This window comes from Phascolarctos cinereus, unplaced genomic scaffold (assembly GCF_003287225.1).
Source record: "Phascolarctos cinereus isolate Bilbo 61053 unplaced genomic scaffold, phaCin_HiC Scaffold_5;HRSCAF=322, whole genome shotgun sequence".
NCBI classification, from domain to species: Eukaryota; Metazoa; Chordata; class Mammalia; order Diprotodontia; family Phascolarctidae; genus Phascolarctos; species Phascolarctos cinereus.
This window is the reverse complement of record NW_027555958.1, coordinates 125758446-125774541: the sequence shown is the minus strand read 5'-3', so window position 1 is coordinate 125774541 and position 16096 is coordinate 125758446. Positions and strand designations below refer to the sequence as shown.

General features: G+C 36.8%; 1 protein-coding gene across 15 annotated transcripts in view; it reads right to left on the bottom strand.

Annotated features, from left to right (window-relative positions):
• Window positions 1–16096, bottom strand: part of EPB41L2 (erythrocyte membrane protein band 4.1 like 2) — a 266227-nt gene that overhangs the window by 174354 nt on the left and 75777 nt on the right. For 13 of the 15 annotated variants that reach the window (XM_078155137.1, XM_078155140.1, XM_078155141.1 and 10 more), the window contains one exon: window positions 1017–1082. The exons of the other annotated variants lie outside the window; for them this stretch is intronic. Coding sequence is in view for 5 of the 13 variants with exons in the window: in XM_078155147.1 (XP_078011273.1) it covers window positions 1017–1082 (66 nt within the window). In the remaining 8 variants the exon portion in view is untranslated. Of the gene's footprint in view, window positions 1–1016; window positions 1083–16096 lie in introns of those variants that run through there. 15 annotated transcript variants of the gene reach the window in all.

Below are 16096 nucleotides of genomic sequence, written 5' to 3'. Positions count from 1 at the left end.
TGAAATGAAATGAAATCTTCAATATTGGTATTACTTTGCCCTTAATCCTTACTCCTCTCCCAGTGTCCCAGGATAACAAAATACACATGACTATCTTCACTCATTGATTTTTTCATTCCAATTTCTCCCTTAATTTTTTTGATGTAGCAGCATAGTAGGAGCCACGGGCTCATTGCAGATGGCATGCCTACCAATCTGCCAGTTATAGTGAGAAAATACAAGTGGGGGGGGAGGAGAAGTAAGTCAGCAAAAGAACCCCTTCATAAGTCTCTTAGGACTTGGGGGTCAGATCACACCACATCAGTTAAAGGTACCAGGGACATTCATCTTGGATAAGGGAAAAGAGTCATTGATAGCTCTTTCTAAGCATTCTAAGCTCTATCATATCGAAGAAAGGGAAGAAGCATTTATTAAGCACTTATTATATGCCAGGCACGGTACACTTTATAAATATCCCATTTGACTGGAAAAGAGAACAGACTTCTGTTTGGCCCCAAGACAGAAGTAGGAAAACAGACAAAGGTTATAGAGGCAAAATCAAGCCTGATGTGGGGTTAAAACCTCTTAAACAATTAAGAGCTGTACAAATGGAATGAGAAGCCCAGGGAGTGAGGGGCTTTGCCTCATCATCAGAAGCATTAAAGCAAAGGCTAGACAACTACTTTTTGAATATGTTATAGAAGGGAAATTCTTGTTCAGATACAGGCTGCATCACAAGGCCTTTGTAACTCTGAGATTTAGGGATCCAATGTTAAATTGAACAATTCTTTTCATAAATGTTAAACTTGACATGAGGCAAACACTTAAAATTTAGGATGAAATTTCCTCAACCACTCAATTTACTACACTAATTACTTGGCTTACAATGTTATAAGATCTATCTCTGAAAAATTTCATCTAAAGATTCTAATGAAACCAATCAATCAACATTTATTAGGTGCCTACTATGTGCCAGGCACTGTAAAATCAACCTTAACATCAATAAAGGAACAGAATAATAGGAGCTCAGAGATTACCTTCAGCCTCTAGAATGTGCTGCTCACTGTGTTTATGCCTTAGTTCTTGGCCAGGGGCCCAGGTTCCTATATTTTACACAGAAACAATAATCATAAATCAATATACTATTTTCAGCCCATGCAACATGCATCTTATTAAAATGGCAATTTAAGAAACTAGAGATTGAGGATCACCACCATCATCACCACTACCACCACATGATAACATATGAAACCTTAGAAAAACAAAACTCTCTTTATAGAATGGAATCACTTCCAGGGTGGGTCTTTTAAGGCGTCCTGACAGTGCACACAAATACTATCACTGGAACAAAACCAAAGGGTCACAGCTGTAATCCATCTGCCACTGCAGCTCTAACTGGTCTAAGAGCACTTCTCCCCTTTAAGCAAAAACCTCCAGCAATACTATTTGCTATTTTTTTCTTCTGTTGTGTTTCCTCTTTCTGGTGGTTCCTCCTATGGTTCTAATTCTTCCTTACAACATCATTGATGTGAAAACGTTTAATAGGAATGTATATCTATAGCCTTTATCAGACTGTGTGCCACCTTGGGGAGGCAGGGGGAGAGGGATGGGGAGAAAAATTTAAACTCAAAAGCTTTGGAAGTGATTGTTGACAAATCAAAATACATTAATAAAAAAAAAAATTTAAAAGGGAAAAAAAAACTCCAGCAAACCAAAACAAGAGCCACGTCTCCCTCTCCTCTCCTCCCCACCCTATCCCTTGGATCTGCCTTGTGGATGCCTATATCCTCCTTCCCCAAATTCTGGCCTCATTTAAAGAGTTGAATTTGCAGGTTTCATGGTTACTATAACATAGCCAAGTAGTAAAAGAGAGTGCAGATGAAACTTGGAAAAAATACAAAATAGCATATAAGGTCCATTAGGAAAAGCTTGAATATAAATTGTCCTAAAATACAGTAATCCCTTCTTAGAATCAAATTGTCCAGGTTGTAAAATTAATGAGTTATATTTGGATTTGAAGAATTTAATTTTAAAAAAACAACTCGAGTTACACTAAATTAATCCAATCTAAATCAATAAAACCATGATAAATTCTTTCAGATAGTTTGTCCAAACTTGAGATCACTGTAAATTAGCAAGAGCAACAAAAATCAAATTAAGTCAAATTATGAGTAAGGCCACTATAAATTAGAAAATGTATTCCAGTACCAATAGGTTTTAATTCCAAATGTTGTAAATGAAGTGCTTTGGAATGAGTTTCTATAGAAACAGCTATGAATGTTTCTATGTATTACCTCTACAGTCGAGATTAAGCCAATGACCACATCTCCAATTTATTTCCACCATGGCTTCTGACACACAATTATCTTTCCTAAATCTGGGTCCTGATACTTCTAAATGTAAAGCCAGAGTATGGGATAGTTGCAGTTTATCGCTGGTATCACAGGTTCTCAAATGTTCCCAGACTAAGCTTCTTTCAGTGAAAGTACAAAGTTCCTCCCTTCTTCCAACAAAAACTGATTCTAACAAATAAAAACACAATAGAAGGAAATAAATCAAACTAATTACTTAGTAAGTGACCCACTTGGACTATTTTCTAAACACTAGGTACGCTGAACTATAAAATCTCTGTGCCAACAAGGAAAGATCAACAGTTCAGTGTGCTAACTACCACGTATTAGACAATGAACTTGGCGGCCCTAGTTTCAGGACACAGTTTTAGAAATTCTCTTGCTGATGCTATCAGATCACACTGACCTGCTGAAAGCACAGTCATTTTTCAAATTAATATTATTATTGTTACTTGAAAGTCTCAAGTCAATGACGTAGAAGTAGAGGTGACAACCGAGTTAAGGGGATTGGTCTTGATAAGTTGTCTAATGCTACTTGAATATTCTCCACCAACTCATATTTGTAAGTCCTCTGTAACTCCTTAGAATATAGTCTCCCAAGAACTACCAAGTCTGTCAGATGTTAGAAAATTTCATCACATTGTGGGCAACTTGGGGAGATTCCTCTCTCCAATGTTAGTTAGGCTGGTCCACAAATGACATCTAATTTATCATCATCATCGTTACTAAGCTAGTACTCCCAGACTTTCGGCATGGTAGATAGGCCCAGCTAGAGTTTATGCTTCACCAACAAAGCCTTCAAGAACCCAGGTTCACCTCCATGACACAATGGGGCACCCAAGTAGAATAATACAAGGAAATAATTGCTGAAGGTGTAATAAGCAGACCGAGAAGCGCTATGATAGTTCACAAAATGGCAAGATTAGGGTGGATTTTCAGGAGTAAGGGAATCTCTGTGGAGGAACCTGGTTATGACAAGAGTCTTGAAAAATAGATAAGTTGAGATATGTGAAGGAAAGGGTAATTCAATTGAGGAAGAGTACAGCATGAAAAACTGAGGCAAAAAAAGAGACGTAGGAAGAAATAATAAAGCAATGTGACAAAAGGTGACAAAATGTGAAATGAGGGAAAATTATGAAAGGACTCATCTGTGGGTCAGGTTAATAAGTCTGAACCAGACTTTGTAAATAATAAGGAACTGAAGGGTTTTGTTCAACAAAGTGACAAGGCAGAAATAGGATTTTAGGATTATTAATCTGGTAGCAGGCTAAAGTATTAAATTCCATTCAATTACAGAAATATTTTACTAGGACCATATGATGCCCAACACCTTTAGCCTCTAAACAAAGCCCTTTATATCAACACTATCCAATATTATTTCAATATCATCGCATCTGTATGTATTATAGTATTCTGACACCATTAGCTAAAAGAGAAAAATATGATGGCTCCATATGTGATCTTTGCTTCTTCCATCTCTAGGGGGAAAATACTATATAACCTTGTCTTCAAAAGGTGATACTGCTAAGAGTCTATTGTAAAAGTCTGCATTTTGCATTTTCCCTGCCTGTAAGCAGTCACTCATGTGAACAAATTAGTAAACAAACAAAAAAAACCAACCACACAAAAAGACCTAATTGTACAATACCCCATACATGAGCACTTACATAGACATAATACAATACCACAAGCAAAAGAGAATTAAGAATACTGCCACTAGTAATATTAGATGCTACAACTAAAGCTACGTGAGGAAATAAAAATTAGGCTCCTTGGTAGGTTGCTTTAAGAGACAAAAACTAACCAGAGTAGTTACTCTTGCTGTTAAGGGAATGTTCCCTACAAAGATATGTGGTATAAGAAAATTATTATCATCAGACAAGGGATTAGTTCTTGCTGTTTTATTATTGTTGGTTTCCAGCATTCTCCTGAAAATACCCAGTCTCCGCTGGTAATCACAATGGGACATTTGATGGTACTGAGCAAATTAGGGGACAAATCCCACACAGATATTACAAAGAGGAAGGGAGAGATGAATCAGAGCATCATCTTAGCACACACTCTGCCTCCTTCAACTGCCTGGGATTTCCTTCCTGAGCTCCATCAGATGAAGGCCCAGAGACAAAGAAAATATGATTAGCATCTTCCAGTATTCCTTTATTCTCTGTCACTTGTTGCCTAAAGGCTCCATCATCTAACCAGATCTTGCTCACTGGCCTAGTTGAGAGGCAACGTGATATAGTAGATAAGAATACTGAGCAGACCTAGGTTTGAATTCCATTTCAGACACTTATGAGCTATATAAGTGGGAAGAGAGGTGGCATCAGCCTCTCTGGGCCTCAGCTTCTCCATCTATAAAACGGCGGGAGCCCCTTCCAGCTCTAAACCTATGCATGACTCTGTGACAATTCATCTAGCCAGTGATGTTCATTCTGTACTTTTATGATTCTAGAGAAGATCTAAGAATACTTTCTCCCATTTTAGTCTTGCGGCAATTAATATGAGATGCAAACAAAATTGCCAATTACTAGATGAATCTGGTGTCTTCCCAGTTAACGTTTTCTTGTTGTTGTTGCTGCTGCTATTGTTTTTAATGAAAAAGAAAACCTGCATAACATAAGAGAAAAGCAAACTAAAACAATTCTGGCATTTTACTTTCGCACCCTGAAAACAGGAAAAAAATAAATTGAGTTGGAACAGATATCAGCAGTCGCTTAGTCCAATCTACCCAACATACCCAAAAGAGAATCTCCATTACAGTGTTGCAAAAACGACCAACAGGCATTTATGAAGTGCTTACTATGTGTCAGGTATTATGCTAAACAATAAAGATGCAAAGAAAAGAGGGAAAAAACAACAGTCCCTGAAATTCAATAGACTGGAAGGAAAGTAACCTTTGAGGGGAAGAAACTAGGATGGAGAGTTGGAAGGAGGAGATAAGGAAAGACCTCCTACAGAAGGCAGTATTTAAACTAAATCTTAAAAGAATGCAGGGAATCAAGAAGATAGAAGTAAGAAGGGTGCACCTATTAGGAATAGGAGACAGTTTCATGTGTGAAAATTGGAGATAAAAAGTCAGTCATGTCTAAGCACCAGCAGGTTGGCCAATGTGGCTGAACCATAGAATGTACAGAGGGAAGGTAAGTGTAAGAAGGCTAGAAATATAAGAAAGGCAAAGGCTGTGGAAAAATTTAAATGCCAAACAGAAGAGCTTATATTTGATCCTAGAATATGTAATATATGGTACCACAGCGTCTGGTGATGGTGGGAGGAAGGAGATGACAAGTCAGATCTATCCCACTGGAAAGCCAGTCAGGCAACTGTGTGGAGGGTGGACTAGGGCTTACTCAGACAGATCAATGTCAGGGGGAATAATGAGGAGCCGCTCGCAACTGTCCAGGTGAGGAGCGATAAGGTCCTGAACTAGGGTGGGAGTTATGACAGCGGCAAGATATAGTAAATAAAAGATGTTACAGAGGCAAAAACAAGATGATATGGAGTGAATGAGAGTGAGTACAAGTGGTTATCCAGTGTCTGCTCAGAGACCCCTAAGTAAGGGAGATCTAATTACATCCAGACTTGAAAATAAAAATATTTTTAAAAGTGGAAATGTGTTTTATGTGACTTCATATGTTATAATAGGCATCATACTTCTTGCCTTCTTAATGGGTGGAGAAGGCGGTGGAGATAGGGAGATAACTTGGAACTGAAAATAAAATAAGTACAGTTCCAACCATTAAGTAGTTTTTCAAGACTAATTTTGTCTCTATCCGTTCTAATAATCCAATGGATCTGTGGTCCGTGATTGCAATGTGAGCAGACTCACAATGGATACATGAATGCTCTTCCTATGAACTCTTCTCTATATCTTCCCAGAAATTCACTATAGGGTTTCACCCAACATTTTGGGGGGGGGGGGCTTCCTCAAAACCTCTTGCTATTATGAGGATAATAATGATGCAGGTGCTATTCATCTGGCCTGCTCAAATCCACTACTATTGTCCCTCTAGGTGATCCTCAATCTGATCTTCAGAAGCTACAGCAGGCACAGTAGGCACTTTATAAATTGCTAACAGACTAACCAACTGGGCCCTGATTCACAGGCATTTAACATCAAAAGAAGTAGGTTAGTATTTATAAGGTGGGGGCTTTGTTTCTAGGATAAGTTTGGGGCTATTTCAGTATCTATTCAATAAACATTTATGAGGATGAAAGTGGGGAACAGCACTGGAACTGCTTTGGGAAGAGAGACACATCAATGCATTGCTGGCAGAGCTGCGAACTGGTTCAGACATTCTGGATATTAATCTGCAATTAATATGCATAATTTGCCATTATGTGAGAAAAATTAATAAACCTTCCTACCCTGCAGTTCAGAAATATCACTACAGAGGATAGGAAGCACCAGTTCATACAGATCTTCCATCTTTCTCTGAATTTCTCATAGTTTTTCACTTTTTTGCTGAATGATAATACTCCATTACATTTACATATATCAGTTACTTTTTCAGCCATCTCTCCATCAATAAGCACTCACTCTGTTTCCAAGTTTGTTTTGTTTGTTGTTACAAAGAGTACTGCTGGAAGTTTTTTGGACTTTTGTTTCTATCTTTGAATTCTTAAGGAAGTCACAGTCTATGAATATAATAGAGTATTATTTGATGCATGAAGAAACAGAAAATAGAAGAAATGGAGAAAAACATAAGAATATTTGTATGAACTGATGCAGCATGAAATAAAAAGTGAAAGAATATACCCAACGATTCTAACAATGTGAATGAAAAAATCATTAAAAGGAAGTCAAACTGCATAACTGAAAAATCACCAGAGTTGTGGAGAAATGGTGATGAAGTGTGCTTCCCTCATCACTACAGAGAGGCAGGATGCTGACTACACTGTCATTTATAGTCATCAATTATATATTTTTCCTTAATTTTATCTATCACAAGGGAAGATGCAACCTGGAGGAAAAGATGGTAAGTTCTCCTTTCTTCCAGAAATCACTATAATATGAAGACAAAAGTTATCAATAAAATACACGAGACAGAAAAGAAAATCAGTGAACTAGCTTCCTCAAACAAATCAAAGTTAGTCAGTCAATAAACATTTATTAAGCACCAACTGTTGCCAGGCACTGTACTAAGTTTTACATGTACTCAGTTCTTATTTTGCTTCAGTGGCTTCTTCTGAGGCAATTGGTGGCACAGTGAATAGAGCACTGGGCCTGGGGTAAGGCGGACCTGAATTCAAATCTGTCTCAAACACTTACTAGCTATAGGACCCTGGGCAAGTCAATCAACCTCTGTCGGCCTCAATTTCCTCAAATGTAATTTGGAAATAATAACAGCACCTGCCTTGAAGGGTTGTTCTGAGAATCAAATGAGATAACAAGAGTTAATATTTATACAACATTTATTATGTGCCAAGCACTATACTAGGTGCTTTATAATTAAATGCTCATTTATAATATACTTACTTCCTTCCCTCCTTTCTCTTGATATTTATAATGTGTACTTTTGATTTTATTCTTCCAGAGAACATTGAGAATGAAAAATCCATCCTCTTTTTCTATTTAAGTCTACAAGCGATAAGCAGCCAAACTTTTTATTAATTTTGACCTTTCTACTACGGATATCTAAATGATGGGTGTCCCAAGGCATAACATTCAGAATATATACATAGTAATCTCCTTCTGAAGAATTCAATTATTCAATTATTTTCCTAACAGGGGCTATTCCACATTAAGGGAATCTTGCTTAACACTTCTGAAGTGAATTGTGTAGAGGATGTACAAGTATCAGCAAAAAGGAGGCATTATACTGCACAATGTTAGGCTCACCTGAGACAGGCACCCTTTCCAAAATCACCCAGCCTCTCCAAATGTTCTATATGTTTATAGACATTTACCTCACAGGTGATTATTTAATAACTTAAAAGTCCAATTTCACCTGGATTTCATGATGGAAATTGCCAAGCAGATTTTTTGTTTTATTCTTCACCTAATTAAACGGCTAAGGCAGGTTATTAAATTGGAATGTATAGCTGCCATCTGAAATATTGTTAGAACATGTAAAACTCCAAAACAAAGGTCTTTTAAGCAAGAAGCTTATTTCTAACAGTCAAACATGACAAACTTTAAAAGCCAGATCTGGAGAAAGGCTTCATGTTTTCCTGTTAAATGACTCAAATTTAACTAATGTTCATACTACATCTGCAAATATCTGTATGACCATGCCTAAATCTATGAAGAAGCTTGTAGTTCGACCTCAAAGATCCCTACTAGGATGAAGAAGGAAGCAACTCAAGACCCATCTGCACCAAGTCAAAAAGAGAAGCCACTTTGTTTTGTTTATCTAAGGTGAGCATCACTGTCAATCAAGCTCTCTCTGTAACTTCATTAAAATGCCACGCCCTCACTTAAACACACACAATTGAACATTCAGAGCAGCCCTGACCAGAGCACAAAGGAAGACAGGGACACATTTTTCAGAGTTGCAAAAATGTCATCTGCAGCATGTCTCATGCCCAGTTATAAAGGCATTTCTTTGGCTGCAACAAAGGGAACAATGTTTCCCACTAGGACATTATATACAAGGCTATTAAATTTCAGAAAGAAACAGAGCAGTAAAAATTAACACAGAACAGAACTGAGCATGTAGGGGAGTCTAGGGAGAAATTATAAGAAATTGCTAGCCACACAAGTTTTTGTCAAAGAAAGTAAAATAAAATACTGTTTTAAATGTGTTTTTTTAACTGGACAAATTTCAAATATTAGTGCAAAACTTACATCTCATGGAAAATCAGAGAAATTACCTCATTCCCATAAGAGGCAATCAGACAAAGCGGCTTGAGAGCTAGGGTTAGAATCAGGAAAATTTGGATTTGGAGACAGTGGACTTTGGTTTCAATTCCAGTCTGGCCACTTACTACCTATGTGATCCTGGGCAGATCACCACAACCTTCCAGGGTCTGAACTGAATGAGTCAGGCAATAAGCATTTATTAAGCACCAACTACATGGCAGGTGCTCTGCCGAGTGCTGGAAATACAAAGAAAGGCAAAAGCCCATCTCTGCTCTACAGGAACTCACAATCCTTTGGGAAGAACAGAAAGGAAGCAAATATGTACAAATAAGCTTATATAGAGAGAATAAAAAGGAAATAATTAACAGAAGGAAAGCACTAGAACTAAGACCTTCCTGTAGAAGGTCTGTGAGGTTCCTCCCAGGTCTAAATCTGTGGGTCCTGTATTTGACCCTTAGCTGGGTGTGCCAGGGCCAATCACTTAACTTCTGCGCCTCAGGCAATCTCCAAGACTTATTTACCAAATTATACACTGGCTGTACGGTGGGATTCCCACATGCTGAGGAAAGCACAGATCCTTTGTGAGTATCTCCCTCTCATATACCACCATAATAACAAAAACAACAACAAGAGCAGTTAACATTTATTTGGCACTTGCTATGTGCCAGGCACTGTTGCATTCTATAATTACTATTTCATCCAATCCTCACAACATCTTTAAAAGGACAATGCTGTTATTATCCCCATTTTATAGATAAGGAAACGAGGCAAACCTGTTAAGTGACTTGCCCAGGGTCAAACAGCTACTAAGTTTCTGAGTACAGGCTTGATCTCAGGGCTTCCTGACTCTGGGCCCACTGTTCTATTCACTGGACCACCTAGCTGTCCCTCAGTTATTTGATGTTAATTGATGAATCAATATCAATTTGTATATTGAAAATGTATCTATATACATGCATGTTTTTATATACGTATATACATACACACACTTCTGCTAAAATGTAAGCCTTTCTAAAGCAATGAAAATGTGCTTTATCTTCCATCCTAGAAGAATATAAACTTTAAAAGGACTATATTACTTGTCTTTGTATCTTTTGTTGGTGCTTAATAATGGTGGACTACTTCTCCCGCCCCAGTACACAACAAGCATTTGACAGATATTGGACAAATAAAAGAAATGTGCTTTGGACAGCTGTTTTGTTCAAATATTACTTTAATATATGGATAGCACTGTAAAAGAAGGGAGCATAACTGATTCAAAAGATCTGGATTAAAATCTTGCCAGATAAATTCATAGGATCACAGATGTGGGATCATGAGCAGGTCCCAACCTCTTAGAGCCTCAGTTTCATTTGTAAAATAAGAATAATTATACTTATACTATTTACCTAACAGATTTAAAGTACCAAGTACAAGAATTATCATTCTTCATTTGATAGGTAACAAAACTGACTTAGGGGACTTTTGCAGGGTCACACAGCTAGCAAAGTCAGAGCCAGAGTTCCAAGATAGGCCTCCAGTTCTCTTTCCTCTACCCTACACTTATAAACAGGTTATAAAGAAAACTTTTAGCAAAATAAAAACAGATTATTTGTATATAATATAGTCTTTAATTTAAATTTTAAACATGTGCATTTAAGAGTCAACTTCATTAAAATTTCTCAAGACTCAACTGCTACACTCCAAAACAAGTTTGGTTCTAAGAGGACTGAATTGGATGTATCTGTGAAGTCTATTACGGCACTATTTGTTATAGACAAGAAGGGAAGAGAATAAGCATTAATTAAATTCCTACTATGTTCCAGGCACAGCACTAAGCACTTTACAAATATCTGATCATCAAAAGAGCCTAGGAAGTAGGTACTATATTATTATCCCATTTTACAATTGAGGGAACTGAGGCAAGCAGAGGTTAAAATTCCTGACCAGAGTCACAAACCTAGTAAGTACCCAAGGCTAGATTTTAACTCCCAGTGAGCACTCTATCCATTGAGCCACCTCCTAGCTGCCATTACTCTGGGACTGGACGAAAGATCAAATATTTTTCAGACATCCAATTATTCACATTTATTTTCATATTCAATATTAACATTCCTACTTGAAACTCTAAAATACAATCTCATTCAGACTTTGAAAGAATCTGACAAGAGCCCTAGCAGCTATTCTGCAATAAGTATTCCTGAATAGTGCATTTATTCAGAGAATAAAAAATTGTGTTCTGCCATATGAAATCTGAGAATCACAATTTAGAGCTAAAAGGAACATTAAAATCCATCTATTCTAAACCCCTAATTTTGCAGCTAGTTTAGAGACACAAAATCCTGTACCCAAGGTCAGATAGCTAGTAAAGGCCAGAGCCAAGATTTGAATAATGGCATTCAGAATTCTAACCATTCCTCCTCACTATACTCTACTGCCCTCATAAGGAGACCTCGCTTCAAATCCCAACTTGACAGTAACTGGCCACATGACTATAAGCAAGCTTCTTTTCTTCTCTGAGACTCATTTTCCTCATCTGTAAAAAAGATGTAATATTTGTACTCTCTATTTCACAAGGTCCTTGAGAAAAAGCGCTTTGCAAACACAAAAAGTCCTATATAAATGAGAGCTACTGCTTTAATTTAATCTTTCTCCAAATCAAGCCTTTGTTCTCAAGATTAAAGGAGCAAATGTTAGAACTTTCATTTGGATAACGGTCATTCCCTGTACTCTATTTCCTATCTCAGAGAGCTGTTGTGAAGCTCTAACAAGATCTATGTGTTATATATGTCTTCAGTCATTTGCAAACTTTTAAACATAATGTAAATGTCAATTACTTATTATTATCCCTATCTACCTAGGCATTGCCACATAAGCTTTCAAAGGATGCTTTTTATCTCATCTTGTTTAGGTTTGGGGACTTGTTTTATTAAGGAACGTATATACTATCCACTCATTTCTCAAGAATTTACTAAGACTGAATGAGGTAGGTGCCTAATACACTGCATTAATGCTCCATCACTGAAGTAAGTACTACAGGATGTTCCCAAAGTTTCAGTGAAATTTTAAACTATTAAACTTTGAGTCAGTTCTTAAGCTTGAAAACTTCACCGAGACTTTGGGAACAGGCTAGAGTACCTACTTGAGTGATGGAGCATTAATGCAGTATATTAGGCAGCTATATCGTACACAGTCTCAGTAAATGGCTGAGGAATGAGAGGATGGCCCACAGCTTGACTTCTGTAATAAAATACAACATCAATTACTAGAAAGTCGACATGCCAAACTGCCGAATCCTGGCTTAACTCCACGCATACTTATTCTGTCTCTTCTTTGTAAGGGCGTGGTTTAGCCTCTAACCCATGATTTCATATGTACTCTGTTGGCTCCAATATTGCTGTTGGAGAATGTCCACAGGAAATTAAGACAAACAAAACAGATTTCCATAGCCATTTCCTCCACGTTATTCCAGCTAAACTAGCCCAAGCATAAGACAGAGGGTTTTATTTTGGGGGTAAGTTTGTTGTTGTTTTGTTGGGAAGATCATAACAATAAAAAAAAAGTAATAATAACAGCTGATGTCTATAAAGAACTTTAAGGTTTTCAAAGCATTTTACATCTGCCACCTTCTGAGTTTCAACAAAATAACCCTGGGTCCCAGATCCTACAGGTATTATTATGCGCATTGGACAGATATGGAAAATGAGGAACAGAGTGAGAGATTCAAGTGACTTGCCCAGAAACACACATACTAGTTTGTGGTATTCAAACTCAGACGTTCCTGATTCAATGTCTCACGCTCTTTCTATTACTAGTTTGTGGTATTTAAACTCAGGTGTTTCTGATTGAATGTCTCACACTCTTTCTATTAAATTCCTTGGAAGTTGGGATGGTTCCATTCATTGTCATTTGTATCTCCAGCACCTAGTATGGGGTCTAACACACAACACAGGCACCTAATAAATACTTAATTATGATGCCAAAAAAATGGACAAGCCTAAGCATTTCACTTTTAAATTAATGATGCAGCAAAACACTCCAAACATGTTTTCTAGGAAATGGCTTTGAATCATTCTTAGAAAAAACATCTTGGAAAATAGCAAAATATTTTAGAAGTCAACATAATGGCACAAATACTTAAATATGACATGAAAAAGTAAGAACTTCTTAAGACACTTTTTATACTTATATTAAAAGTAATGTGGGCTTAATACTTCCAATTATCTTTAGGAGGTGTTATTCTCAAAACAATTTTTAGAATATCAAAATCTCAGAGCTGGAAGAGACCTCAGTAGTCACATCTATTCCAACACATATCTAAATATGAATTCCCTCTATAATGTACCAGATAAGATACACTTAATTATTTTCTCTCACTAGAGGCTTAAAACAGTCTGGTGAGATGGGTACTGCAGGCATTTTCCATATTTTACAACTGAGGAAACTGAGGCTTAAAGAGTAATTTCCTCAGTAAAGTCATTTTACATAGTCACAGAGCAAGAGAGTATTGGGAATAGAATGTAGGACTTTTCTGATTCCAAATCTCAGGTTCCTTCAAATATACCACACTGCCTTGTAGCCTTAAAAAAATAAAATAAAGAAAATGTACTAGTTTTAATACTAGCTAAGTTTTAGGCCATTTTGGCTACTTGTTACCAGGGATCACTTTTATGGTTTGGTAAATATAGTAGCAGAAGCAGTAGGAATGGTCATCTTTGCTACTATTTCTTTAACCTATAATAATCATGTTTCTAATTCTTTTCAGTTGAATAGAATTGAGGAAAAGAATGCTTAAGAAAAAAAATCACATTGAAAAATGTAAACCAGTATTTCCATATGACAGAAAATGGGTCCCAGTCATGAAAGGCCTCATTTTTGTTTAGTACAAAAGATGGTCATCTTTATTATTTAATAAAATGTTCAAAATTGTCAGCCCTCATCATGCTGGGATAAAATTTTTGCACAAAAAAAACAGCAAGATGAAGTCTTTATCATCTTTAAGATTTGTCTTAGCAAATCCCTAAATAAGCTCTGTCTCCATCTTCCAATTTCAATGTATGTTGGGAATGGGAGGGAGGAACTTGCTTTTTGAAGCAAGATCATAGAATACTACAGCTGGAAGGGGCTTTGAGATTATTCAGCTAAATCTTTTCATTTTACAAACATGAGTGGCTAAGAAATTCTACCCTGAATTGAATGATTGACATTTTTGCTTAAAATGACTCTTCCTGGGTATTTGCATTTTATGATATAAGGAAAAAGAACCAATGCTATGCTACAATAGATATTAGATGTTGAGAATATATGGCTATACTTCCTAAAAATCAAGAAACATTTATGGAACTGATAGAAAAGAGTGCTGACCACATGGTCTACCCCTTTGTTTTTCATATTTACATGGGCCTCTAACATTCATTTTGAATGTTACATATAAGGGATGAATTTGTCACACATCCTTCTATCAAGTAAAACACATTTTTCCTATCAATAACACATGTGGGTTTCCTTATAGCACCTCTCCCCTTTCATAACCAGCCCTAGTACACATTGCTCCTTAAAGATGAAATTTCCGTAACAGCATCAAACAATACAAAAATGCTCAACATAAAAGTCACTAACGACGATGTATTTCAGTTTTTACTAAATCAGGAGTAAAGGACACAGTTTTTCACCCTCCCTGCTCAAGACAGTATTGGGGTCATAGCAAAGTGGTGAGCAAAGGGCTCAGTATAGCCTCACAAGGATTCTAATACATACTATATATATAACTTTTACTCCTTCTATCCTCAAACTTAATTTGTACAAAGTTACATAGAACTCCAGAGCTGTGCCTATATAAGCAAAACTGAAGGCCATATAATTTGCCCGGAAACTTGAAACCATCCACCCAGACTATCCAAATATTTGAAACCAAAACTCTGTACCATCTGGCCGGCTGTGTGAAGTCCTTGTTGGCTCTAACTATGCTCTTCTTCATTTCCCTTTTGCGATATACAGACATCCTGTTAGGCTGTGAATGTTTCCAGTTCTAGATCAACAAAACTATAAACAAAAATATCAAGATACCCCATATCACATAAACCAAGTATTCTGAAGGAAATACCAACTCACATGGATGGATCCACCCTAATGGATCTGATGCGAAGCCATTAATCTCTTTGGAATTCTGTACTCCAGCTTCTTGACAATTCATGTACTTACTATCACCACAGTAGCTATAGAGCCTCACGGCTACCGTACAATCCAAGGACACCTTGATTGGGATAAAGGCCTTAAATAGCACTGCTGACACAGTTAAGAACAAGGAGCTAATGTCAGCCCCAGTTTCATGTCAGGAAATAATGATGAACAATCCTGGTACACACATGTACACATACATATATAAACATGAAGTTTCTCCGTAACATATTTTTCTTTTTGCTATGATATGTTCCTAAAATTATTCTGAATTTAGTAGAATCCCTGATAACAATTAGAATTTGCATGACACATATTAGCATGGAAGTTAGAACTCAGTATAATCAAAACTGAACCAAAAGCATACATTTAGTTGCTTACTTTGGGGGGGTGGGATTCAGAGCTGATTTCATTGACATACGGACTTTTTAGTGAAGGCATTCTCACTCCAACAGTATAACACAACCTGTACTATCTTTCACCAGGGGGTGATGTGGCCAGTACCTGTTCAGAGGCAAGCCTTGTATGGAAATTATACTACTCCAATACCAGCTGCCTATCTACTAAGCGTCTCTGACCCTTACTGTATATGGGGGGCAGACAACATAGGTGGTGCATCTACAATTTATTTTTGTTATCTGTTTTCTTTTTTATTCTAAATTTAACTAACATCAAATAAGTTAAGCAATTCTATATACAAGGCAAAACAAAAATAGAACTCTACATGAAGCTGAAAATCTAATACTACAAATGACGTGCTTTTCTCTTTAAACATTATTTTTTTAAACATGTTATCTCCAAAAAAGTC